Genomic DNA, 27500 nt, shown 5'->3' with positions numbered 1-27500 from the left:
CAGATGACAGGGCGGTCCCTGCACACTGTGCAGGGACCGCCCTGTCAGATCGCCGATCTCCTCTATGGGGGGATCGGATGAACACGGACCGTGTGTTTATCCGTGATCCCATAGGGATACATGTATGTCCGTTTTTCATCCGAAAATGGATGGATGAAAAACTGACATACAGTCCGCAGGTGTGAAAGGGGCCTACATGATTAAACGGAAAGATACAATGTTTATTTTATCTTTCAGCGGCTGAGCAATGTTGTTGATAAACATTTTTCCCCTTCCTCCCACATGAATTGTGGAGCTGCTGGATTAAAGGGGGTCGAATTGGGATCACGATCTTTTTAACCAATAATCGTGCAGCTCTAATTTATATGTCATTTTGTACTCTATCTGTCCAAAAAATAATAAAAAGAAAATGTAAAGGCCTGTCAAATGACCCCCCTTTTTTATTTTGTGGCTGTTGGCTCAATGCACATTCATTGTTTTCTGTAATTTTGTAACTGCCTGCCCATATGAGGTATGAGCCGACAGCTTACACTGACAGTCTGCAGGAGCCCTGCATTGCATCCATGATCTGCTGATCGCATGTGCATGTGCTGCAGCTTTTATTTATAAATGCGTCTGCACTTCTTTCTGGTCAACCCCAACCCCCCCCCCCTTTTTTTTTTTTCTCTTGGTGTCCCTCAAATACCTATTGATCCTGCAAAGTAAAGTCCACCTAATATAGCTTCCTGTGATGTTATTGGTAACTGGATTTGGTTCTTGCTTAGACTCATACAGAAGCCTATACTTTGCCATATTACAACTGTGTAACTGTAGAAATGTTAAATTAGGTGTAACGTGTTCAGCATCCGACCCTTCTTCCCTCCCTCTGATTTCCTCCCCCCCCCCCCCCCCCCCCCCCTTGTGACAGCGAGCCGGGGATCTTTTTCCCCCACTTGCTGTCACAATTCAAATAGCGTGCCCCCTCCCACATGGCCATATCATTAATTTACAGATCCCTGTGATCAATGAACTACAAGTACCGTCATCCATTGCGGCTGTTGGCTTGTAGTTTTCAGAGAACTACCAGGGCATTCTTGAGCACTCTAAGTAGTTCATTGAGCTTCCTGTCATTTAGGAACTGCCTGCCTGTATTGGAGGTTTAGGCAGACAGTCTGCAGGATCGTGGGTGCAATGCTTTACAGGCTCCTAACAAAAACAGTAATGCATGTTTTTGAACCTACAAAAAATAGTAGTAATTTATTATTATTATTTATTATAAGCTTAATATTCAATCTGTCTTTATGTATTCTGCTATTACAAGGAATATATATCTTTCAGATCAGGGAGAGACTACCCAGCCTGCACAGACCGCAGCACTCTCCGCCAGTGTACACGTGGGATGGATTCAGTGGCATTTAACACCTATACAGAGTTCTTTACCCATGCTCACAGTATTTGTTACTACCTACAGAATGAGCTGTGGCAGGAGAAGACCCAGGACATCATTCTCAGGTATGTGATCTGGTATGATTAGATCTTCAGGATACAGTTGTGCCTGTGAAGCCCTATCATTTATCAAAAACCTCTGGCAGACTTGCTATATATTCATAATATCTTTAAGATAGCGGGTTTCTGCAACATTGAGTAAGACTGATTGTATAATTGTAGTAATTTTGTTAAGGTAAATAGATGGCTCCGTTGTGGCCCTAGGCAATAGAGTGTGTGTGTGTGTGTGTGTGTGTGTGTGTGTGTGTAGTTTGAGTGGTTATGATTAGGGGTGCAACGGATCAAAAAACTCACGGATCGGATCGATCCTCGGAAAAGGAGTCACGGATCGGATCATTTTCGGATCAGCAAAAAAAAAAAATTATGAAAAAAAATCGGATTCAAGTCTGGGCTCTAGCTGGCCCAATGGCTCTATATGGTAATGTCCACCATTGCCCCCCACTCGTCACTGTAATGTCCACCATTGTCCCCCACTCGTCATCACCATCACTGTTCCAGTCCAACATTGCCCCCACACTAGTAAACACTGTAATAATAGCCAGTTTAACATTGCCCCCACTAGTAATCACTGTAATATAATGGCCAACTCATTGTACTTGCACTGTAATGTCCACGATTGTCCCCACTCGTCATCACTATTCCAGACCACTCCAACATTGCCCCCACACTAGTAAAGAACACTGAGTCCCCGTCCTTCATAGCGGCGCTCACTTTTCCCCCTCAAGCTCCACACGTTCATCCTGATTCCCAGAGCGCCGCCAAGACAGCCAGCCAATCCGGGCAGCCTTCCAATCAGAGAGGGCGCTCATCAAGCAGGCCAATCAGGTGCAGAGACGGGACATCCCATCCAGCCAATCGCAGCCGATCTGTATATGGTTGGGGTGAAGCAAGATGGCCGCCGCTCCGGAGCTAGGCTGAAGCCGGGGACTTTTCTACGGCCGAGGCTCCGGAGCGCTCCGCGGATCGCGTGGTGTGCCGATCTGAACGGGGTGACCCGTTCAGATCACGGATCGGTGACGATCCATTGCACCCCTAGTTATGATGGCGTGGAATCTTCTTTTTCTTTTTTTTTTTTTTTTTTAAGCCTAGTACACTGCTGAAAAAGGATGCCCCTTAGGACTGGATTTAAAGTCTTTCCAATATAGGGGTAGTGAAGTGGGATCGGAAGAACGATCTGTGAGAGTTTTTGACAGTGATGGCTTGTAAGGTCATTTGGAAGTGAGGCGCAATGTCCATTCATAAGTCGGGGCTGTGGAATGTATAGTGAAAAATGATCGAAGGTCAAATTGCACTATGGTTTCAAAATGGCATTGAGGGTTCTGTTGCAGCCCAGGGCATGTTGGTTCAGGAAAAAAAGGCCTATTCCTGCTAAGCCTGGTGGGCGCTAAAGAAGAAAGTGTAGTTTCTGGACTGTGGATGTAACACTCTTCAGATATCTACAAGTTGTTGCCTGAAGAGGATTATCTTCAGTATATTTTGGTTTGTTGGATTGGCGGAGCATTGGATTTCCGTGTGGAGGTATCTAGGGTAGGTTTTAAAATCAATACTGTTACCAATTTTACATTTATAAGGAAATACATAAACGCACTAACCTGTACCAGAAAATGTGTATTTTGTCAAGTAAAATGTATAAAGTTTTAATAAAATCTGATTCTATTAAAAAAAAAAATTATATTTATATATATATATATATATATATATATATATATATATATATATAATATATATATTAAAATTTGGGGTTTGTTGATCTCTTGTCAAAAGTGGGTACAAATGTGCAACCTTTTATGTGCAAGATGCAAGTGAATAAACTTTATTTAAATCGTTCAGTGTAATATAAAACACAAACAAAGTCCACTTGAAGGTGTCTGAAAACGCAGCCAATTGTGATCAACGGTATGGGTAAGAAGCACTCTTCGTCCAGACTGCAGAAATGGTGTATAGAAAAGCCACTTACCAGATCTGATGGATCCCTATCACAGAGATTGTAAAGGCTCAGCAAGTCTCCACACGACTCTGCGGCAAACAATTGTTTTCTACTCTAGTTCGAACCGTTCTTGCTCCACCAAACGGCGTCTGGAACAGGTGCATGCGATCGTACCACGGACAGGATTGCTCACAACGTTTGGAAATCACTCCCGGCACAGGATGTATTGTAGGGGGAAGAAATAAAGAGCTTCTTGGTGCAGTATATCAAAGATAAAACGTCCCTTTATTTTGATATTTCAGGGTAATGACATCCAAACAAACTTTTCATATAGTAAAACAGTTTAAAAAAACTCTGCTGTCGTCCAGCCGCGGCTCAAGCCAGTCAGCTGGGGGCGTGGTGACGTCAGATAGTGTTGCTCCGCCCGACACTGCGTTTCTTTATACAAGGCCTAAACATCTAACGGGCCTAAACATCTTCTCCAAGGTAATGGAGAAAGCAGTAGTGCAACAACTACAACTCCATTTAGACACCAACAAACTACTGGACCCATTTCAATCAGGTTTCCGTCCCGATCATGGAATGGAAACAGCACTTCTCAAAATATGGAATGACGCTCTCGGAGCTGCAGATGAAGGAGAATCTTGTCTTCTGGTACTGTTGCACCTGAGTGCAGCTTTTGATACAGTAGAACACAAATTGCTGCTGACCCACATAGCTGAAGTAGCTAGAGTGGCAGACTTGGATCTACCCTGGTTCTCCTCCTTTTTGGAAAACCGATCACAGATAGTGAAACTAGGTCCTTTCACTTCTTAAAAAAACGCACGGTGTCATGCGAAGTCCCTCAGGGGTTGCCCGTACTATTCAATATTTATCTCCGCCCCCTCCTCGAAATCATCAGTAACCAGAATTTACTCTACCATTCCTACATGGATGACACCCAACTCTATTTTCGTATCGGCAACAAAAAGGATCATTATCTCGGACTAGAGAAATGCCTTACTCTAATAGAGAACTGGATGACGGAGAGTTGCCTTAAACGCAATGGCTCAAAAACAAAACTTCTTCTGTTCCACGCCAACCAAAAAAGACTTGCTACGACAACATGGATGCCCCCGCCCATTTTGGGACAAACCATCACCCCTAGCACCAAAGTCAAAAGTCTTGGCGTCACTTTTGACTCGGACATGAATATGGATGCACAAATAAGCTCAGTTGTCAGCGGATCCCACCATCTGCTGTGTCTACTATGTAGACGCATTCCCTTTATCCCAAAAGAAGACATGGCAGTCGTGGTGGGAACGATAATCAACTCCAGACTCGACTATGCAAGCGCCCTTTACCTCAGACTCCCAAAATACCAAATTGCTTGTCTACAAGTCGTCCAGAATACGGCGGCACGACTTGTAACAGGTAAAAAACCATGGGAATCAATCTCTCCCTCCCTGGCTGCCCGTAAAAGATCGAATCACGTTTAAGGCACTCTGCCTGACGCACAAATGTGTACAAAACAGTGCACCCCAATATCTATGCGAAAAATTTAAATGTCACAACCCAAATCGTGTCCTCCGATCTACCAACCAAAATCTACTCCAAATACCCAAAGCCAGATACAAGTCCAAAGGAGAACCAAGATTCGCAGTCCAAGGACCGCGACTATGGAACGCCTTACCAACCAGCATCCGAACGGAAGGGGATCGCCAGGCCTTCAGAAAAAAACTCAAAACCCATCTATTCTGAAGGCAAAAAAAATGTAGGAAATGGATACCAAGCGCCTTGAGGCGATTCAGTTTGCATATGTAGCGCTATACAAGTTTCTCACTCACTCATATGAAAAGTTTGTTTGGATGTCAGTACCCTGAAATATCAAAATAAAGGGACGTTTTATTTTTGATGGAGCAAGAACGGTTCGAACTAGAGGAGAAAACGATCGTTTGCCGTGGAGTCGTGTGGAGACTTGCTGAGCCTTTACGATCTCTGTGATAGATCACAGTTGGCTGTGTTTTCAGCCACCTTCAAGTGGACTTGGTTTGTGTGTTTATATTACACTGAACGATTTAAATTTGGTTTATTCACTTGCATCTTTATGTAGCGCCCCCTTACTTTCAGTATGGGCACTACACTAAAGTTAGTGGGGAATGGGAGAGTTATTTTGCTCCCATTCACAATTTGTTAAATTGCAGGGCTGCTGTCCTTTCAGAACTGACTTGTAGGTCAGTCTGCGCTTCAGGGGTGCGTTTCCACCTCTTGGCGGCAGTTGGCGCTAGGATTCTGGCAGAGTCACTTTTGCCCAGCAGCCAATTAGAGGAGTTTTTCCCTCGTTGGGCGTGCTGGGGAAGGGTATATCTGGGGCAGACGCCATTAATTCTAGGTCCGTCTGTCCGCCTTTTCTTATTCGCGGGGTCCGAGTTCCAGGTGCGGGATCCACCTTCAGGGTACGTGCATCCATGGACCCCGCCACCGTGGCCTACCTGGCCGGAGTTGCACACCATGCGGAGCTCCATCCTGATGCTGAAAGGGGCCCCAGCGACTTGCTGGGTCCCAACCTTTGCCAAGAGGATCCTAAGCTGAGAACTGTACGGTGGGGAATCGGCTCAGGGAGAACCCGGAGAGAGGTTATCCAGGAGGCCTGAACGAACCATCGGGGATCTAGTCACCACGATACTGACAGGTACGTTGCAGCTGTCAATCGGTGACCTTAACTGAATTTACTGGGAGGATTTGCTTGTTCCTATCATTGCTCATTAAAATCCTAAGCCTGTGGCAAAGGCCCAGCGATCTACAAGTGACACCTTGGCTGCCAGGCTTATGACGGAGGTCTGTCCGGGGGCACTTCACCCACTCTGGCTGGAGTGGCGACGAACTGATTTCGTTATTGTAAGGAGCAGGACTGCTCTTCTCATATCCAAGGCCTGATACTAAAGTTGTTCTTATGCTTCATCAACCTTTCCTATCTTGCCTCATGTTGATGTTGGCCATGTTGGGCCTTGGAATAAAACATTGAAGAAAATCCAATTGATGACTGGACACTCGCTCATTGCCTCAACTCACTAGTATCACCCCTAGACACCCTGCAAGGTAACTTAATATGCCGATCCCACAACCAGCGGCTCCTGCGGGGGGTAGCGCTACATTAATTTGCACATAAAAGGTTGCGCATTTGTACCCACTTTTGACATTTCTCCTTTTAGCTGTATATTCCGGCTAAACCGTTAAATGCAGCACCAGTCATATTTATAGAGTGAATATATATTTTGTTTGTGTCTTTAAGGAGATTTCTCCCTTATTCACTATACTTTCTAAGAGTAGTTGTACACGCTTTTTTTTTTTTTGCACTTTGTGGCATTAATTATTGTTTGTAGATCATTAGTGTTTTTGATCACAGTGGGGGTAACGTGGATTTTTCCACATTTGCATTTGTTGATCTCTTCCCTCTGGAGAAATTACTCCTCACTTTCTGTGTCACAACAGGAAGTGAGTTAAAGTGGAGGTTCACCCGGAAATAACGTTTTTTAACCTTAGATTCCTGCTCGTTTTGTCTAGGGGAATCGGCTAGTTGTTTTAAAATCGAAGCTGTACTTACCGTTGTAGAGAGCAATCTTCTCCGCCGCTTCCGGGTATGGGCTGCGGGACTGGGCGTTCCTATTTTGATTGACAGTCTTCCGATAGGCTTCCGTCGGTCGCATCCATCGCGTCACGATTTTCCGAAAGTAGCCGAACGTCGGTGCGCAGGCGCAGTATAGAGCCGCACCGACGTTCGGCTTCTTTCGGCTACTCGTGACGCGATGGATGCGAATGTCGGAAGCGTATGGGAAGACTGTCAATCAAGAAGGAACGCCCACTCCCGAAGACCCATACCCGGAAGCGGCGGAGAAGATCGCTCTCTACAACGGTAAGTACTGCTCGCCGATTCCCCTAGACAAAATGAGCATCAATCTACGGGTAAAACATTTTTTATGGGTGAACTCCCGCTTTAAAAACTAGTCAAGTGTGACACTACAACAAAAGTTTGACAGGGATGGAAATTCTCCCCTTTTTATTCAAACGTTTTAGCTGGAGTTTGGCAGAGTACCCAAAGACATAGGGTGATTGCCACCTGATCTGTCTGATAAGACCTACTAAGATGGAAAATGGGTACCATGGATCCTGCTGATTTGGTCAGTCGCTCCAGGTTGACTGGCATTGAATTACTCGGCAATTGGCCATATTCTCCAACTCCTTTTCATATTTTCCATTTTAGCAAAGCTGCTGTTCAGAAAAGATGAACTGATGAATGAAGGTCTAAAAAGGGGCCTTTATGACGACCATCTCACTTCACACAAGACCGCTGTAAGGCACCTTAGGCATCCGCTCGCTAACTTTGTGTTACCTCCTTGGAGTTGCACACGGTAGGCGAGGTTGAAAAAAGACACAAGTCCAACCTATGTGTGTGATTTTATGTCCGTATTACATTGTATATCCCTGTATGTTGTGGTCGTTCAAGTGCTTATCTATTAGTTTGTTGAAATTATTGATGCCCCCTCACTGAAACCACCGCATTTGAAAGAGATCTCCACATCCTAACCGCTCTTGCAGTAAAAACCCTCCTAATGAAGTTGGTTTCAATGATTTTTTTTATTGAAGTTTTTACAGAACCGAAAACAAAGATCTCGGCATCTCATTAAGAATCTTACAGAATCCTTAGTGCATTATACATACAATATACACAAGGAATCCTCCACTTGTGTTTTGCAAGGCCAGGGGCGGACTGACAACTCATGGGGCCCCCGGGCAACAGGAGATCATGAGGGCCCCCTGTATCCCTGCCCACATAAGCCACACCCACAAACATCATGGGGGCACAGAGCAGGGCATGGGGCACAGAGCAGCGCATGGGGAAGACAGTAGGGCATGGGGGCACACATCAGAGCATGGGGTAGAAAGCTGGGCATGGGGCAAAGCAGGGTGTGGGGAAGGCATGAGGGGATACATCAGGGCAAGGGACAGACATCAGTGCATGGGGGCACACAGCAGGGCATAGGGTAGACAGCAGGGCATAGAGTAGATAGCAGGGCATGGGGGCACATAGTATGGCATGGGAAAGACATCAGGGCATGGGGCAGGCAGCAGGGCATGGGGGCAGACATTAGGGCATGGGGCACGGAGCAGGGCATAGGGTAGATGGCAGGGCATGAAGGCAAAGAGCAGTGCAGGGGGGCAGACATTAGGGCAGAGAGCAGGGCATGGGGGCAGATAGCAGGGTATGTGGCAGAGAGAGAGCAGGGTATGTGTCAGACTAACTCTAGGGCATGGGGCAGTGTTCAGGATGCTGGGTACATACTGTATAGGGACACAGGACAGCATACAAGCTTTCCTTCCTATATGCAGGAAGCGGCTGTAAACATACCTCTCGGCATGGGCTCCTCCCCGCCAGCCCCTCCTCTCTTCTCCTCTGTCCGAGGGGATGACAAATAGAAGCACCTGAGGTGGACAAAAAAGGAGGAGGGGCCGGCCGGAGGCGCGCATCACAAGAGGTCTGTTTACACTGCAGTCTCTTGGCATGAATCAGTGATTCGGGACCCGATCTACCCGTCAGCTAGCTGTGATTGACCGGTAGTTTGAAGGGGAAGCTGTCATGGGGCCCTCTACTGGTCACAGGCCCTCGGTCCTTGCCTGATGGTCAGTCCGCCCCTGTGCAAGGCCCATTATCATGTCCTGATGTAGACTGTACCTTTTTATTTACTCCTACTCTAGTATTTATGGTGTATGTATCACACCCTACCAAGATTACTACACAATGCACTTTACGTCTTTTTCTGTGGCCTAGTGCATGCTATATATCATAGGCCACAGAATATGTCCCGCCTGCCAGGAAACATCAGCTCCCCAACCTTCCATTGGGGGAGTCTGGCTTTCCTGGTCGCGGGGGGCCCTCTTATGCAGTATAAGGTTAAATCGCTTTTCTTCTAGTTTTAGTGAATGAAAACGTGTCTTATTAAATTCCCTCTCGCGGAAAAGTTTTATCCCTATTGTGGGGTCACCAGTACAGTATTTGTACATTGAAATCATATCCACTCTCAAGCGTCTCCTCTCCAGAGCGAACAAGTTCAGTGCTCATAACCTTTCCTCATAACTAACGTCCTCCAGTCCCCTTTTATTTGTTTTGTTGTCCTTTATTGGACTCTCTCCATATCCTTCCTGAGTACTGGTGCCCAGAAATGGACAGCATACTCCAGGTGCGGCCGGACCAGAGTGCCCAAGAAACATCACTTTCCTGATCAATAACTGGCCTCTTCCCCTACCACCACCTTTTCTATCCGCTACTAAACAAGGGGGGTTTGGGAACTCTTTATCTTTTAAACTTAAAATGAACCTATTGGCTCACCCTACCTTGTTAACGTCACTTCCAGATTTAAAAGGGTAGTCGGATGTGCAAACGTGAGACCGCTGTATAGATATGCATGTCCAGATTAACTACTCTTGCATTAGGTCTATGGAGGAGTGTGGTATTTTGAGACAAACTAACATTTATTTTATTTATTTATTTTTGCAAACTGACATAAATTGAACATACTACAAACATGGAGAAGGGGCATAATATTTATTTCACCCTGCAGGGCGAAAGAAATTGGTTTACTTCCCTGCCCAAAACTTGGTGAAATGGCATTTTTATCCCAAAATGATGCTTTTAACAGAATTCTTCTCATTACTGTATGCATAGGCGTGCGCAAAGGGTGTGCTGGGTGTGCCCAGGCACACCCTAATCCCCCTGTGCAGCACAAATTCCCCTTACTGCCCTGGCTCCCCACTCCTCCCCTCTGCAGCACTTCTGGCTTCCCTCCTCTCCTCTCCTACCAGCTGTTGCTGTGGAGATGTTTTAAGATGAGTGGGAAGGGGCTGGAAAATATGTATTTATCAGCCCCTTCCCTTTCTGAATGAACATTGTGAGTAGTGTGTGTTTGAGCTTTGGGGTGCACACCCTAATGCCATAGGCTGCGCACACCTATGACTGTATGAATATGTTCTCTGCCTTCAGGCTGACCGTCAACTCTGACAGTGTAGCTCGCCAACTGGAAGCTACAAATGTAATGGCTGAAGAAATGATGCAGGCACAAAATGCAACTCTGCAGTCTCAGGAGGAAATTTTACGCACTGGACACCTTCTGAAGCAAACCCTGCAAGAATCCACCACTGGTGAGTCGCTGGGTATAAAATGCACTTGTACGCAGTGGGGTTTCAGCGAGAGATGGAAAGTGAAGCCACTAGAGAAGTGTATCTTATAGGTACATTCAGGGGCGGACTGACAACTCATGGGGCCCCTGGGCAATAGAAGATTATGGGGCCCCTCTGGCTTACAGATGACCAACACGCCAGGAGGTAGTGCAGAGGCGGGCAGCTAAAATCTTGGGATATTCACATTAAAAGCATGTCATTTTCGGACATATCAGGGACAGATCTAAAAAAAACACAGATTTTTACATACTGTCCCTGGTTTTACTGAGCCTGGCAACCCGGATGGGGCCCCCTAGTGGCATGGGGCCCTCGGGCAGTGCCCGAGTGACTCAATGGTCAGTCCGCCCCTGGGTACATTGCAGGCAGACACACTATGGAGAGGCTCCCAATCTTCCCCTGATCCCCCAGAGTTGGCATGGGCCACTGGAAGCCTCTGAATGTAAATAAACTACATACACACCATTGATGGGATTATCTGGTTGTATCAGCAGAGCTGTCCAGAATCAAATTCCAACCTGCTGACCATGGTATTGACTTATCAGATTGTTACCTGTGATTAGTAATGTTACCAGCCCACAAACCATGCAATGGAACATGCACAGACGTTTGGAAACCCAGACAAGGTTTGAGTAAGAAAGTGGTGAGCAATTTGTCGTGTGTGTGTGTGTGTGTGTTAAATATATATTTCCCTTTTGTCCAAAATAAAGAGAATCCTATACTTCGTGAACACATGATTGTTTGCCTGGATCCCTAAATGGTGTCAAACTCTGCGCCATGACTTTGCATATCATAGCAAATGTATGGTGGCTTGAAAGAGTATTCATACCCCGGAAATTTTCCACATTTTGTTACAACCAAAAACCTAAATGTATTTTATGTGATAGACCAGCATAAATTGGCAGGAAAATAATAAATGTCGTTAAATTTTTTTATTTTTTTTAGCTGACATGCCCAGCCTGCCCTGTACCACCCCAGCCTGCTCTATACCACCCCAACCTTTCCCATGCCATCCCAACTTGCCCTATGCCACCCTAACTTGCACTATACCACCCCAACCTGCCCTATGCAACCCTAACTTGCCCTATACCACCTTAACCTGTCCTATACCACCCCACTACAACAACCTGCCACTATACCACTCTATACTACCCTAACCTGCCACTATACTGCCCTATACTATCATTTACAGGGGCTGGTTTGGGGTGCGCCCCGTGCGCTGCCTGCTTGGTGCTGGGCAGCCTAGACAGAGGGGGGAGTGACACCATGTTTTACCGCACCGGGTGACACCAACCCTAGTGACGCCACTGCCTCAGAGGTTTGTTGGATAACTTTTCGTGAACAAGTAGCATCATGAAGGCCAAGGAACACACCAGATAGATCTGGAATAAAGTTGTAGAGATGGTTTTAAAGCAGGGTTAGGATATATATATATATATATATATATATATATATATATATATATATATATTGAAAATTTCAAGGGGTGTGAATACTTTTTTCAAGGCACTGTATGACCTGCCATTACTTTCCTAGGAGAAATCAGTTTATACTTCTCTGCCTCTTAAAAACCTCCCTCCTTTTCTATGCCCCTCTGGTAGACAACCAGTGGCCAGTGTAGCTCCTCCATTACCTTGCTTCTCTGCCTCTTTCTCCCATCATGGCATATGATCTGGTCGCAGTCTACCCCCCTAGCCCACGATTAGCTTATATTTTGGTCTCTCCAATGATGGATTATTATATATATATATATATATTTTTTTTTTATCGGGGTGTCCTAGTCTAACCGTAGCCCCCCCCCCCTTTTTTTTGCAATGAATTTAGTGCTTTTCTCCAGCATTGTGAAATCTCCTTCCTTTTGTGCATTAGGGGTGAAGCAAGCTTTTGAGGAAATGCAGCAGTCTGCCAGCGAGCAGCGCCTGCTGTTCTCCGAAATCTTCAACCGCATCACCTACCTTCACCAGTTTGTTGTAGGGGAATCCAACACACTCTACTCCTTCATGTACAACCTAATGGGCTGTGCTGCTGCCTTCTTGCTGACCTCCACCCAAAGAACTGCCGGTGCCAGGTATGTCCACATCCAAGACTGCGCTTCTTTACATAATAGTAGGGGGAGAAATTACTTTAAGAACCCGCTGCAAATTTACCTCATTTAACTTTTTTTTTCCCCCTGTAGGAGCTGCTAAGTAGATTGCCCAGATCCCTTTCCCAGTAGATTCCTTGCTAGAAAACGCCCAGTTCCAGTCGCTCTTAAGGCTCAATAACCTGTCTAGGGGCAGGCTTTTTCTGATGCTTTAATAAGAACTTGGATAGGTGGTGACTAACGGTAGGATACACCAATAACCCTTAGTAACAATTTGAAGACACTGAACTTTTTTCTTGCAGAACTGTGAACCAAGTCCTTACACAAGAATGGACTGGGCTTTATAGTAGCAACTTGATATTACTCTTCCTCTATGGACAGTCAGAGCACAGTCCTTTTACTAAGAATCAAATGGCCTGAGCTCTTCAGGACACTAGGCCCAGGGCCGTCTTAATGGCATCATGGGCCCCTGGGCAAAGTAATGCTCTGGGGCCCCTACAATGATGACAGTGCAGGTAAAAAGACATCAAGTAGGTAGGAGACAGACTGCCTCCCCTGTGTATCTATCACTCTCAGTGCCATCATGGGGCCCCCAATTTCGGGGCAGCGTGGGGTCAAGGACCAGCTGCTTTGGGGAAGTTCAGGGGCCCCCATGCAGCTGGGGCCCCTGGGCAGTGCCCAGGTGTGCCCTCTCATTAAGACAGTCCTGACTAGGCCCTCTTCAAACACCATGACTTTTGCATAAGAGGGATGACAACAGCACACAGTGTCTAGGATCTCTATCCCCCCCCCCCCCCCCCCCCTGGCTGTACTCACAAATGTCCTTGGAAAAATTGGTTGCCTCTTTTTAATGTCCTCAAGACACTTTCACACTGTGGTACCAGGCTAGATCCTCAGGCAACGGCCCTTCAGTCAAAATGGGCCTCTAGGTAGCCCAATGGAGGCCTTAACAACCCATAGACACATGGCAGCATGGCCTAGGAGGCTAATGGCACACGGGGGCCTCTGCTTAGCAGAATCTGCTTACTCAGCGGGGATCTCTTCGCTGATCCCTGCTGAGCAGACGGATGACAGGTCCACTTCGCTATGCAGAGTGGACACGGACACGGTCCCACTCTCCTCTATGGGGCAATTGGATGGAAACCACCTGTTCGTTTCCATCCGATCCGCCAGACAGATGGGGAATAGGACCTCAATTCGTCTGTTTTTGGGCGGACCGGATCAGATGGCGGTGGGTGTCATGGCACTCCCCCCCCCCCCCTCTCCATAGAAGAGCCTGGAGGGTTCGATTAGGTCCACCTAAAAAAACTGACAGGCAGACCTGATCGGACAGCCTGTGTAAAGGGGGCCTATTTCCAGGGGGAGCAATGCCATTTTTGCAACCCCTTTCCCTCTCTTGTGGTGGCAGTGATCATAACCAGGACTAACAGTGGGGATACATCTCCTTTTTAAAAGAGATGCAGAGCAAAAAAAAGCGTAAAGACTTAATCCTTTCTCACTCTTATCCAGAACTAGAATATAAAGCTTTGGCTGGAATTCTACATTGAACATATATACTGGGCTTACCAGTTCCTCCTTTCAGTTCTTTTCTGCTCTGCAGCTGATGAAAATACCCAGCTCTTTTGGGTAGTGCAATGACAAGGTTAATCGGTGCCCAGGGCGAAGCTACCAAACTGTGCCAACCTTTTACCTGATATAGGGGCCCCCCAAAAGTCTTCTGCAGCTGGGATCTATGATACTACAAAATGGCCAAAATAAATTTGGGCAACCAGCATCCCCAGAGTGTCAGTGCCTAGCATGGGTTTCACCTCCATCCCACTGGAGACATTGCTCCTCCTCTGCTTGGGCTCCTAAAGCCAGGTATGGCAGCCCCTGGCAGCAAGATGTGTCAGTAAAGAATGGTCAGGCTGAGTATATGCTCTTAGCTTAGTTACAAGTGTTCTGTGGGTTGCAGCTTCATGACACCCCCCCCCCCCCCTAAAATACACAAAGACTCTGCACCCAGGGCAGCTGCCCTTCCTGCTAAGCATCCAACCTCCCCCTCCAGTGCAAGCACTGCTTCCTGATAAAGGGGGGGAGGCAGTTGACCTGCTACCTTATGATAGCCAATCTCTAGGCCTTGGCACTGTCACATGTCTACAGGAGTAATGTCGACACAGCCGGTTTTTATTATCCACTGGGGATCGCAGGTAAGGAGAATATATATGGGGGGTTATAGATGCCATTTCAGAGAGACTGTCCTTTTGACCTGCATAAGCAAAATTGGGCCTTTTAAAGCGGTAGAATGGACCACATAGCGATCTCCGCCTGCTGTTCTTGCTCCACTCCTCCACTCCATTCTATGTGGAGTTGTGATGGAAGTTACTAAAATGAATATTTTGTGTTATGATAAGAACCACTGAAATGTTGTTTTTCTTTTCTTATAGAGTCACCCATTTTAATGATGGCTTTTCTGTTGCTGGATGTATTGGTTCCTGATGTGGTTATTTTTTTTGCAGACTGGTCCTGTTTACACTGGTTACTGCTAATGTATATGTGGAGAGGACGATCTGTTCCTATATCTTGGGAGATGCCCAGCCTAGTTATGATAAGACGGTGAGTTCCATGTTCCTAAAGTATATCAGATTTAATTTTACTGTAGGTTGAGGAGTAAATGATATTGGCTGGTGTGAGCAATAAAGTGTTGGTTTGTTTTTTGTGGGGTGTTGTGTTTTTTTTTTATTATTATTTGTTGTGAAATGTAAACCCAGGCCCGGATTCACGTAGGAGATACGACGGCATATCTCCAGATACACCGTCGTATCTCTGAGTCTGAGGCGTCGCATCTTGGTGCCTGATTCAAAGAATCGGATACGCCAGAATAAGTATAAGATACGACCAGCGTAAGTCTCCTACGCCGTCGTATCTTAACTGCATGGTTTACACTGGCCGCTAGGGGCGTGTACGCTGATTTACGCCTAGAAATATGTAAATCGGCTAGATAAGCCAATTCACGAACGTACGCCCGGCCGTCGCATTACAGATACGCCGTTTACGTTGGGATTTTCCTTGCATAAAGTTACCCCTGCTATATGAGGCGTATATGAGGCGTACCAATGTTAAGTATGGACGTCGGGCCAGCGTTGAATTTTCCGTCGATTATGTCGTTTGCTTAAGTCGTTTGCGAATAGGGCTGTGCGTAATTTACGTTGACGTCAAAAGCATTGGCTTCTTGCGGGTTAATTTGGAGCATGCGCACTGGGATACTTTCACGGACGGCGCATGCGCCGTTGGTAAAAAGCGTCATTTACGTGGGGTCACAATAAATTTACATAACACACGCCCACATCTTCCACATTTGAATTAGGCGGGCTTACGCCGGCCTATTTACGCTACACCGCCGCAACTTTGGTTTGTGAATACTGCACTTGCCTGTCAAAGTTGCGGAGGCGTAACGTAAATAGGATACGTTACGCCCGCACAAAGATGCGCTCTTCTACGTGAATCCGGGCCCCAGAGTTTTTGTGGTGGCCATTGATGACCTCCTCTAAAAAAAAAATACTAGCTGGCCGCTATGCTAATCAACTAGCTTCAGAACTTTGAATTGTTGACATATTTTAATCAGTAATATAAAAATAAGGTAATTTTTTCAGAAGGTGTATGCCTTGCTGTCATTTCTTTAATATTTACCCAGGCCATTTTAGTAGAACTCTTGTTTCTGTTATGGGGAGCTGTGGCTCTCATAAACTAAAGCTGCATGGTTGTTTGTCTCCAACCCATTCAGAGAACACCTTGTATTATGTGAACCATTGGGACTACAAATTGTTTTATAAATAGGAAAGAGGGGTGGCCTGTCCATTAGGGGCGCCCAGGTGCCGCCCCCTCTCTCCTTGCCACCCCCTATATGCAGAGGATAGATTTAATGCATAGCATGAATCTATCCACGGCTGCCCCTATTCATGTGTCGGCCCCTTTCAGGGCACTTTGCGCATGAATTACAGCGGCCAGGGTTTTTGCACCAGATTAGATCCAGAGGCTCTAATAGGCTTCGAAATAGGGTGGACTTGGTGCGCCCAGAGTACACCCAGGTGTGTTGCAACAGCGAATGAATATGATCCTCCTGCCGGCCAATTGATGGACACCTAGCACCAAGAGAAGCAGAGAGGAGACGTACCGCGGAAGCTGCTCCAGGAGAGGACACAGGAGCAGCTTTCCCCCAAGCCCGCCACGCATAAGGACAGGGCTGGAAGATGGCCGCATGAGCTCGGACCCCTGCTCTCACCGCCCACATCCAGGGTAAGGACAGGGGGTCGTGTGGGGGGGGGGGTTTATCAGTGCCGCTCCATGGGGGTGGGGGGTAGGTGGCAGTTGTGCTAGTGCTGCTCCACCAGCGGCCTGGGGGGGGGGGTGTTTGCCACCCCCCACTGTTGCTGAGAGAGGCCTAGCTATTACGGTTTCCCTCCACCATCCCTGAAACAAGATCTTTCTCTTTTCCAAATCTCCTTGCAAGCACTATCTCTGCCTTGATACAGTAGCTCAGAGTTTGAGAGATCACTGAGGACGTCAGGGTTCGAGCGCAGCAGGTGAACGGGCTCATGTAAGAAAACAACTGTCAGATGTTTTTCCACCTTAATGCATAGGATGCATTAAAGCGTTTGTACAGGAAAAAAAATGTTTTGTTTAAAATAACAAACATGTCGTACTTTCCTCCACTGTGCAGTTCGTTTTGCACAGAGTGGCCCCGATCCACGTCTTCTGGGGTTCCTCGGCGGCTGTCTCGGTCCTCCCCGCAATTGGTAACCACAGTCATGCGAGAGCTCGCATGGTGGTCACTAATTGCGGGCACGCTCCCGTGATACAGCGAGCGGCCATAGCCGCTCACTGTATCACTCGGCCCCGCCCCTCGCTGCGTCACTGGATGTGATTGACAGCAGCGCCAGCCAATGGCTGCGCTGCTCTCAATCCCATCCGCTCTAGCCAATCAGCGGCCAGGCTGAGCGGCGAAGAGGATCTCGGACTGCGCGGGACTTTCTAGGGGTCAGGTAAGTATAACGGGAGCTCGGGGGGGGGGGGGGGGGCGGCGTTATGCGATGTTTTTTCGCCTTAATGCATAGATTGCATTAAGGTGATAGATAGATAGATAGATAGATAGATAGATAGATAGATAGATAGATAGATAGATAGATAGATAGATAGATAGATAGATAGATATCTAATTATATAATATTTTTTTTTTTTTTTTTCATTTACAACTCCTTTTTAAGGTGAAAAAACATGAACCTTTACAACCCCTTTAATTGAACAAGCTGAAGTTAGAAGCTGGTTGGTTACTATAAACTGCTGCACCAGATTCTGTGTGCACTAGCTTTAGTAAATATCCCCCTTTTTTATGTGGCTTTGTCATCTCCATTTTCCCGCCATTGTGTATTTTGAAGGAAATGTATAGCTTTTTCAGTGTGGTGTGCATTTTTTTTTTTTTTTAATTTTTTTTTTTTTATTATTATTTTTTACTAAATGCTTTATTAGGACCTCCATAGAGAGATGTTTATGTATGGTCACTTCTCTGGCTCTTTCCTAGGAGAATGTTGCTTTCTGGATTGGAATAGCCCGCAAGATCTCCATTTCACTTGGTCTATTGGTCCTCTTCTACTTCTCTGTGACTTACCGCGATGTACAGCGACAGAGTCTGGAGGTGCTCCAGGGGCTGCAGGAAACAAAAGCTGAACTGCAGACTATTATACGGGAGGCAGGTATGTACTCTACCTCTCATTTACTCAATTTTTTATATTTCGGTAGCGCTACTTTGAATTGTAAAATAAAGTCTTCCTTGACTTCGGATTTTTGGAAAAATGTACAAAGGTGCATTAGGTGACATAAATGGCATGCCACTAACGCTGCTCGGTTACATGTGGAGGAATGGGAACCTTACAGCTGTGCAATGGTGTAAGCAAGCCATAAGGGTTAGATCCTCTGTCAGGATTTTTATTGCTATCTACCATCCCATAGCAGAGATTATCATTTGTTACCTCCCAGATATAAGAATTTCTTCTACAGAGGAACACAAAGCAAAAACGTGCAAATTCTATTAGTAGGGTTAGAAACCACTGTGTGTGTGTGTGTGTGTGTGTGTGTTTTTTGTTTTTTTGTTTTTTTTCACAATTTTCATCGAAAGAAGTCCTTGAAGGAAAAAGTGCTGAGCGATCACCCCAATGGGGATATAGACCACAATAAAAACCTGACAGGTACCCTTTTTAGACTCTAAAGCCCCGTACACACGGTCAGATGGAAATTCCGACCGTGTGTATGCCCCATCGGATTTTTTCCATTGGAAATTCTGAGGAATTCCGTCTGAGTTTAGACATGTTCTCTTTTACTCAGAAGCGATTCTGTGGGAATTCCGATGTGATTTTTGGCCAGTCAAAGTCCGACCGTGTGTACGGACGGGGCTTTAGGCCTGGTTAACACTTTTTTTTGTAGAAACACACTACAGTCCATTTAACATGGTATCCCATGGATGTAGTTCACATCGGTGCATTTAATGGAAAGGGCCAGGGACCCTTTTAATCTTTTGACAACACTTTGGAGAAGGTTCCAGCAAAGGGGGCCCAGCTCCATAAAAACATGGCTTGAGGGGCTGATGCCGCTTACACACGACCGTTTTTCGGGTTGTAAACATTTTTTTTTTTAATGTCCTTAAAAACGATCGTGTGTCGGCTCCAGAGCATTTTTCACGATGTAAAAAATGGCCATTAAAAATATAGAACATGCTCTAATTTTTCACGACATTTTTAACATCGTAAAAAATGGTCGTGTGTGTGGGCTTTAATGACGTGGAAAAAAGGTGCATGCTCAGAAGCAAGTTATGAGACGGGAGCGCTCGTTCTGGTAAAACTAGCGTTCGTAATGGTGGAAGCACATTCATCACGCTGTAACAGACAGAAAAGTGCGAATCGTCTTTTACTAACACAAAATCAGCAAAAGCAGCCCCAAGGGTGGCGTCATCCGAATGGAACTTCCCCTTTATAGTGCCCTCGTACGTGTTGTACGTCACCGCGCTTTGCTAGAGCTTTTTTTTTTTTTTCACGATCGTGTGTAGGCAAGGCCGTTTTAACTTCGTTTTTTCTAGACCATTAAAAATGGCATTTTTTACAACCCGAAAAACGGTCGTGTGTACGCGGCATTAGTATGGAGGAAATGGTGACCTGCACAGAGCTTTGTCCTCAACAATGTAAATTGCAAGCTAGATTGTCGCATCCAATATCCGTACCTGACTTCCTCTTTTGGCTCCTTTTTTTTTTTTTGGGCTTAAAATGCACACATATTTAGAGGATGAGTGCATCTATATAAATGCCCACTATTTTCAAAAACAATGATGTCCCATAAATAGAAGTGACGATGAAGTATTGCCAAAATTTAACTATCAGGCCCGCATCTAGGGGGTGGTTAACCCTACGGAACACCTTTTTTTTTTTTTTTTTTTTTTTAGGATAAACTTGACCATTAATTTCAAGCCGAATCTTCACTTTCGATATCAATACCTGACCTCCCATTGGCTGTTTTGGCTGAAAGAGCACAGCATTCAGAGAAGGAGGGGGTGCATCCATATCTATGTCCAACAGGCTTGTATACTGTAGATGTGTTGGCCAAGTAGTCTCTACATACATAGAATTTAAAAGTTGGGTGCATGAGGATTAGCAGGCCCATGGAGCATCACACCTAAAGCTAAAATGTATCTTTAGATCTGCTTTACCTGTATCCTTCCCAGGCAGAGTGGGCAACAGATCCAGATGAACTACAGTACACGGTACACACTGTCTTTTTGTTAACTTGAGGTTTGTAAAGAGATTACAGGTTCAATCTAAACATTTTCTCTGTGCTCTTATGGAATTTGTAGAAGTCAGAATTCTACCACCATAGAAATAGCTTGTTGTACATTCTGTGTCCTCTGCAGAGAAGTTGCTGAACAAACCCGAGTATTTTTCGGACAAGATTCTGATGAAGGAAGAGCTGTTTGGAGATTCTGGGATTCCAGATCCTTCATTTCTCATTGAGCTCCCTGTGAAGGACAGCGTACTGGATTCAATATACAGTCTACAGCTTGGTGAGTTTTGGCTTAATACTATTGTACCGTCCTTTTCATAATTGGAACCCTGGTTCTGATCTCCTATTTTGTTTTGACACCAAGGGGGAGACTTACTAAAACTAGAGCACCCAGAATCTGGTGCAGCTGTGCCTGGTAGCCAATCGGCTTCTAACTTCAGCTTCTTCAATTAAACTTTGACAAAAAAAAACTGGAACCTGATTGGTTTCTGTGCAGAGCTGCACACGATTTTGCACTTTCCAGGGATCGTAAATCAATTTCCAAAAGTTTACATGCAATTTTTTACTAATGCTGTGATGCCCACATTGTAGATGTTAAAGTCTCACAAATTTATTTTTTATTTTTGTAGTGCCAAATGTTAGGTTTTTAGCCGATTTTCTCTGGAAATTGCATACAAGGCCCGGATTCACAAAGCACTTACGCCGACGTATCTCGAGATACGCCACGTAAGTGTAACTATGCGCCGTCGTATCTGTGCACCGTTCCCACAAAACTAGATACGCCTGAAAATAGGCTTCCTACGACCGTCGTAACTTGCCAACGCCGTTGTATCATGGGCGCATTTTTACGCCGGGCGCATTTGCCGCTCCCCTAGACTTTCTATGCACATATGCAAATGAGGGAGATACGCTAATTCACAAACGTAGTTGCGCCCGGCGCATCATATAAGCGGTTTGCGTAAGGCCTCGTACACACGGGCAAACATGTCCGATAAACGGTCCGCGGACCGTTTTAATCGGACATGTCCGCTCGGAGATTTTGGTCTGATGGCTGTACACACCATCAAACCGAAATCCCCGCGGACAGACAGCGCGGTGACATGACGTTGACGCCGCCACGTCACCAAACCAGGAAGTAAAATACTTCCACGCATACGTCGAATCCATTCGACGCATGCAGGAGATTTCTGTCCACTGGTTAGGTGTACTAACCAGCGGACATGTCGGACGGACGGGTTTCCAGTCGACAAGTTTTAAAGCATGCTTTAAAACTTTTGTCTGCTGGAAACCTGTCTGCTAGGCTGTACACATGGTCGGATCTGTCCGCTGAAACTGGTCTGCGGACCAGTTTCAGCAGACATGTTCGGTCGTGTGTACGAGGCCTAAGTCGTACGTCCGGCGTAAAGTTATTCCCCCATATAGGAGGCGCAAGTCATGCAAAGGTATGGACCAGGGAACACAAGCCGTCGTATCTTTTGACGTTTACCTTGTACGTGAATATGACTAGGCGTAGGTTACGTTCATGTCGTAGGCAGTGATCAGGCGTATCTTAGGCAGTTGTTCCGACGTGATTCTGAGCATGCGCACTGGGATGCGGCAACGGAACGGCGCATGCGCCGTTAGTTTTAAGTACTTCTATGACGCTTGGCCCATCATTTGCATGGGGTCACGCCTCATTAGCATGGCTCACGCCCACTTCCACTGGCTTACGAGAAAGCAAAAACCCAGCGTATCTTTAAGAGCGAGTGGGAGCAAGTGCTTTGTGAATACAGTGCTTATGGTGGCAGAGATACGCTACGGCGGCATAAATATGCGCCGATGTCTGTGAATCCGGGCCAATGTGTTCATGCTAGAAATGTGCGTAATGCCCTTCTCTCCAGGCAGTAAGAGGTAGAGTCCCCAAAGGACTTCTATGCAAGACCAACTACTAACTGGCCAAATTACTAGCCAAATAAAAGCTCTTATTTATTGTGGATTCATGGACAGCTAGATAGATGTGAGCCATGGTCCAGGTCTATGTAACAGTGGGAGAAATGGCGGCACCCATCCGGCATATCTAGTACCCACAGGCTTTGGGTTTGTGTCCATGACATCATCAGTTTGATATCATTTAGACACCAAAAGCATTTACAATTCATTGACAAGTGTAATTGATCTGCAATTGACATTCCTTTGGCCTGCATTTGACCTGCTTCAAGCAATGCTATAGACTTGTATGGGAACTCGTGTGATGCCAACAGCATTCCATAAATACAGACCCCAAATTTCAGAGGGGCCCTATGTAGCTGCCTGACGAAGGGGCCCTGCGTGGCTCCGAAACGTTGCACTCCCCTTTTTGTTTTGATCATGCAATAAAACATCCGTTTGAACGCTATTTACGTTGTTTCATGGCGTGCTGGCAAATATTTCTCCTATGTAGCTGCAAATGCTGCACCAATAATAATTTGGCCGTCGTTCCTCTGTGAACGCATGGCCATGTCACACCTTGCCTTTCCCCCAGTTTAGGCTTCACTTGGATTGGACTTGTCAACTAAGTCAGTCAGTCCCAGTCAGAAAACTCCAACTCTGTACCAGATATCGACACAAATTTAAAATTATATAGTATTATGATTATTATTTTTAAACACATTGGACCAAGTGGTCCTAATAAAAAATAAAATAAAAAAACACTAATTGGTGCAACATATAATAATACATGTACAAAACAGAAGGGGCAATCAGCGCAAAAAATTCTTAGACCAACCCCCCGTATGCAAGCTGAACACCAAAGAATTTTCACATAATTCAATGGCAATGATAAAATAGAATATAAGTGCATTGCAAAACCCTTAAACTAAAATGACAAAATAATGTCTTTAAAATAATGAAATTTCAAATTATAAGAATGTAGCGCCCTGCCGATTCCAATGACTCAGGCGCTATTCTAAATTTAGAGGGTGTCTGAGCCAATAGTGGGCTCAGACTTTGTTTAATTTCATTAAATTAGCCTCTGTTCTGGCTATGGTTGTGTTTTGATAGGATTTCCCACTGTTGCCTGTAGGTGGCGTTACCACCTCAGGCTAATGTTGGAACACAAGGAAACCATAGTGTATTGGGTGACGCTTCTCGGCAGCAGCCCAGTAGGAGTGGTGCCTCGCTGTGCATGCCGGGAAGAGGTACTTAAGGGGCAGACGCTGTTTTTCGGGGTCCTTCGCCTCATGGCCCTCCTGATGCGAGGTATGTCTGCGTGATTCCAGCCCCGGGACCACGTTGGTCCGAGGCTGCATCTCTATTAAGTAGGCCCAGCTATGCTGGCTGGGGCATATGATTCAAAAGGGGATCCCAAGCAGTCCATCCAAGTGAGGGAAGCGCTTAACGAAGAAAACCGGGGGAGGACCTGCCCTGGAGGAGACCAAGCAAAGCAAGCTAATGTCTCGGGATAGGCCTGGTGACTTCGTTATAAAGGGATCCACAGCTCTACTTGTCTTGCAGTTCACCAGATCGGCTTAAAGGCTCTTTGTTGTAAGGCTGGAAGTTCAGGACTTTAATCCTGTGGCAGAGGATTCCTGGCTATCCATGATCATTCTCAGACGGTCTGTGGCAGAGACTGTTCTCATACTGGTTCGTGCATCATCCCGGCTGCTAGGCCATGTGAAGAGTGGTCTATCCGGGTGAGCAATACCCACTTAAAGGGTCACTAAAGGATTTTTTTTTTTTTAGCTAAATAGCTTCCTTTACCTTACTGCAGTCCTGGTTTCATGTCCTCATTGTTCGTTTTTGCTTTGATGTTGCTGTAAATCCTCTCTGTTCTGGACACTTCCTGGTTGTCTGTTTCCTGATGACCACAGTACTGGGAGATTTCTCACGGTGATGACTAATCAAGGAGGTGTGATTACTGTGTGTAAAACGAAACTGGATTGGTGCTGAGGAGTTTTAGACAAAGAATCACTGCCCTCTATTGGCTGACTGCCCTCTATTGGCTCTCTGTACATCAGAGAACCAGCAAACGGCAAAAACGAAACTAAACTGCAGGCACATTATATGATTGTTTTTTATCTATTTTTAATCATTTTTAAAAGGAATCTGTTAGCTATTATGTCTCTATACCCTGTAAGAGGGAGTGGTGACTGACTGATTGGAACTTTAGATATTTTTTGTGCATTCTGTACCGTGTACCTGAACCTTCCCCTTCTCTCTATACTCTCCACTTTCTTCACAAGTTTTATGCAGCAGGTTATACATCTTGTGTGGACACTGCAATCTCTATAGACTTTCTTCCCCTGACAACGAACTTGGAGGTAACGTGCAAAACCCAAATCTAAACCAGCAGCTCTTAAGGGGGTAGTGCTACAAGAAGATATAAATGATAGTCCAGAGAAAAGGTGAACAGCAGGTTCCACAAAGTCTTTCACCGTTGCTGAAGAAATCCACAATGCGTGACAATCCCTCCACCTCTGGTCTGACTAAACGCTCTCACCTTACTGCATGGACCCCTGAGCAAACGGGTGGTCATTCAAGCAGATGTCAAACAGGTTATCACCGTCCATAAACTTCTTTCACGTTCCCTTAAGTGTCAACCAGGACTCCAGGTCATAAATAAAAAGAAGATCTAGGTGCTCACCGTATAGCAATAAGAATTTATTGATAAGTTAAACCTAAACTACTCGCATGTAGAAGTTAAAATGACAGCATTTAAAAGCCGACAACGTTCAGTATCTCTTCCATAGGACAGCAGCGGGTGACGTCATACGCAGTTCCTCCCCCCAAATGCGTTGCGTTCAATCAAAACTTCCTCGGCGGGGTGGGGCTACAGGGTAACCCGTAAGTGTAATTATAAAGAACCGTCGCCAAAGCCAGACAAAGTAAAGATACATATTAATATATATATATGCGTAGATTCCATTCCTCATGGAAAGTCTAATGTCCTTCTCAGACTAAACTTGTGTTAGAAATTTCAGACAAATGTAACCTAAAAATTTAGATTTCTCAATGATGTAGTAAGTGATGGGTTGGGTTTCTATAGCATCAGCAAGCTACGCAGAGTCCATTTCCTCAGGATAGAACAGTATCGCAGTGATTGCAAGTCATATAATGTGTGGGCATAACAGCCAGTGCCGGCATAAACTACTCCTGGTTGGGGTCCTTCCTTCCCTAAGCACCTCGTACAGCAGATCGAGGGCTCTTCCTTCTCTCAGCTGTTCTCTCTGTGGGTTCTCATTATGTTTTTGCTCCACTATCTACTCTCATCTGTGTCGAAGCTCTGACAGGACAGCAGTGATAAAGTTGGGGCAGGTTCCTGGGTCTATAGATGCCCATGGGCCTACCATACACCTTGGTCCCAATTGTGGAAGCTCCTCTTTTACCTGGGTCCTATCGATCAAGTCTTTGTATTGTACTGCTCAACAATAAAATATGTCTTCTTTGTGTAGCGCCCCCCTTACTTTCAGTATGGGCACTACGCTAAAGTTAGTGGGGAATGGGAGAGTTATTTTGCTCCCATTCACAATTTGCTAAATTTGGGCTGCTGTCATTCCTGAACTGTCCTGTAGGTCCATCTGCGCTCCAGGGATGCGATCCTATCCCTGGGCGACAGTTGGCGCTAGAGGGGTTCTGGCAGAGCCACTTTTCCCCAGCAGCCAATTAGAGGAGTTGTCCCTCGCGGGGCATGCTGGGGAAGAGTATATCTGTGGCAGACGCCATTTTTGTGTTCTTCGCGGGTTCCAGGTGCGACACCCACCTTCAGGGTGTGCGCATCCAACGGACCCCGGCGATGGCCTTCCAGGCCGGGGTCGCATGCTACGTGGAGCTCCATGTTCCTGACAGGGACCCCAGTGACTTACTGGGTTCCCAACTCTACTGAGGAGATCCTAGGCTGTGTGCCATTCGATGGGGGGTTGGCTTGAGGAGAACCAGGAGGCGGGTTGTCCAACAGGGCTTGAAAGAACCATCGGGGATCTGGTGACCGGGACATTGACAGGTACACTTCAACTGTCACCCGGTGACCCTGACTAAATTTACTGGGAGGATTCGCTCAATCCGTTTGGTTCACTTAAAGTACTAGGCCTGTGGCAGAGGCCCTAGAGCAAGGTCTGTGGCAGAGGCCTGTTCCTCCCAGCAACCTAAAGTGACAGTTCGGCTGCCAGGCTTGTGGCAGGAGTCTGTCCGGGGGCACTTCACCCACTCTGGCTAGAGTGGCGACGAACTGTAACTACTACTACTACTGTGCTGTTGAGAGCAGGATTGCTCTTTCTCATATCCAGGCCTGATACTGCAAAGTTCTCTATCACTTCATCAACCTTCTTGCTCTACCTTATGTTGATGTTGGGCCTGGAAATAAAGCATTTGAAAACCTTTATTCATTCACTGGACATTCGCTCACTACTCTACTCATCAACTACACCCCTAGACAACACTAAGAAGGTAACTTAATACGCCGATCCCAACAACCAGCGGCTCCTGAGGGGGTATCGCTACATTTGTATTAATAGTCCTTCAGTCCTGCACCTTGCTGCCAATTATCACCTTAATGAACAGTGAGGGCCCCAGGGGGTTCTTTTGTGCTTTAGCAAATATCCTCCAGCACCCAACAGTAGACTGCTTGCCTGATGTGAACCAGCTCAGGGCAGCCTACACCATGCTCCCATAATCTTCCATCAGTTGGGACTTCCAGTGGTTTTCACATCTCTGATCTCTTGCTCTCTGCTCCTCGCAAGCATCAGAGAGCTCTGTAGATGAGATGAGGGTGACCGAATGATCCTCCTCCTTACCGAACAGCCTGATTGGTTCCTAGTCAGTACTCGGTTATAGCGAGGCATTATTTATTTTGTGAGTAACCTCCTAGAAATGGACTTGTGAATGTAAAAAGTGTAAAGTGCTTTTCTAATACACCTTACTCACATTGTTCTCTGTACAGAGACCCTGCAGGTGACCAGCACACCAAAGAGAAGAGCTCGCTCTCCAGCCCGCAGTGGAGGACGAAGGAGGAGCAGCAGACCTGCGGAACCAGCGGTCTACAAA

General features: G+C 46.0%; 1 protein-coding gene across 1 annotated transcript in view; it reads left to right on the top strand.

Annotated features, from left to right (window-relative positions):
* The window catches only part of LOC120913145, a 41956-nt gene that overhangs the window by 13224 nt on the left and 1232 nt on the right, over window positions 1-27500 (top strand). The window contains exons 3-9 of the mRNA XM_040322870.1: window positions 1318-1491; window positions 10428-10585; window positions 12491-12689; window positions 15203-15299; window positions 18262-18433; window positions 20635-20784; window positions 27397-27500. The exon at window positions 27397-27500 is cut by the window's right edge and continues 21 nt beyond it. Of these exons, the coding sequence (XP_040178804.1) occupies window positions 1318-1491; window positions 10428-10585; window positions 12491-12689; window positions 15203-15299; window positions 18262-18433; window positions 20635-20784; window positions 27397-27500 (1054 nt within the window). The remainder of the gene's footprint in view (window positions 1-1317; window positions 1492-10427; window positions 10586-12490; window positions 12690-15202; window positions 15300-18261; window positions 18434-20634; window positions 20785-27396) is intronic.

Source organism: Rana temporaria, chromosome 9, assembly GCF_905171775.1.
Source record: "Rana temporaria chromosome 9, aRanTem1.1, whole genome shotgun sequence".
In the NCBI taxonomy this organism is placed as follows: Eukaryota; Metazoa; Chordata; class Amphibia; order Anura; family Ranidae; genus Rana; species Rana temporaria.
This window is presented reverse-complemented; position numbering and strand designations above follow the sequence as displayed.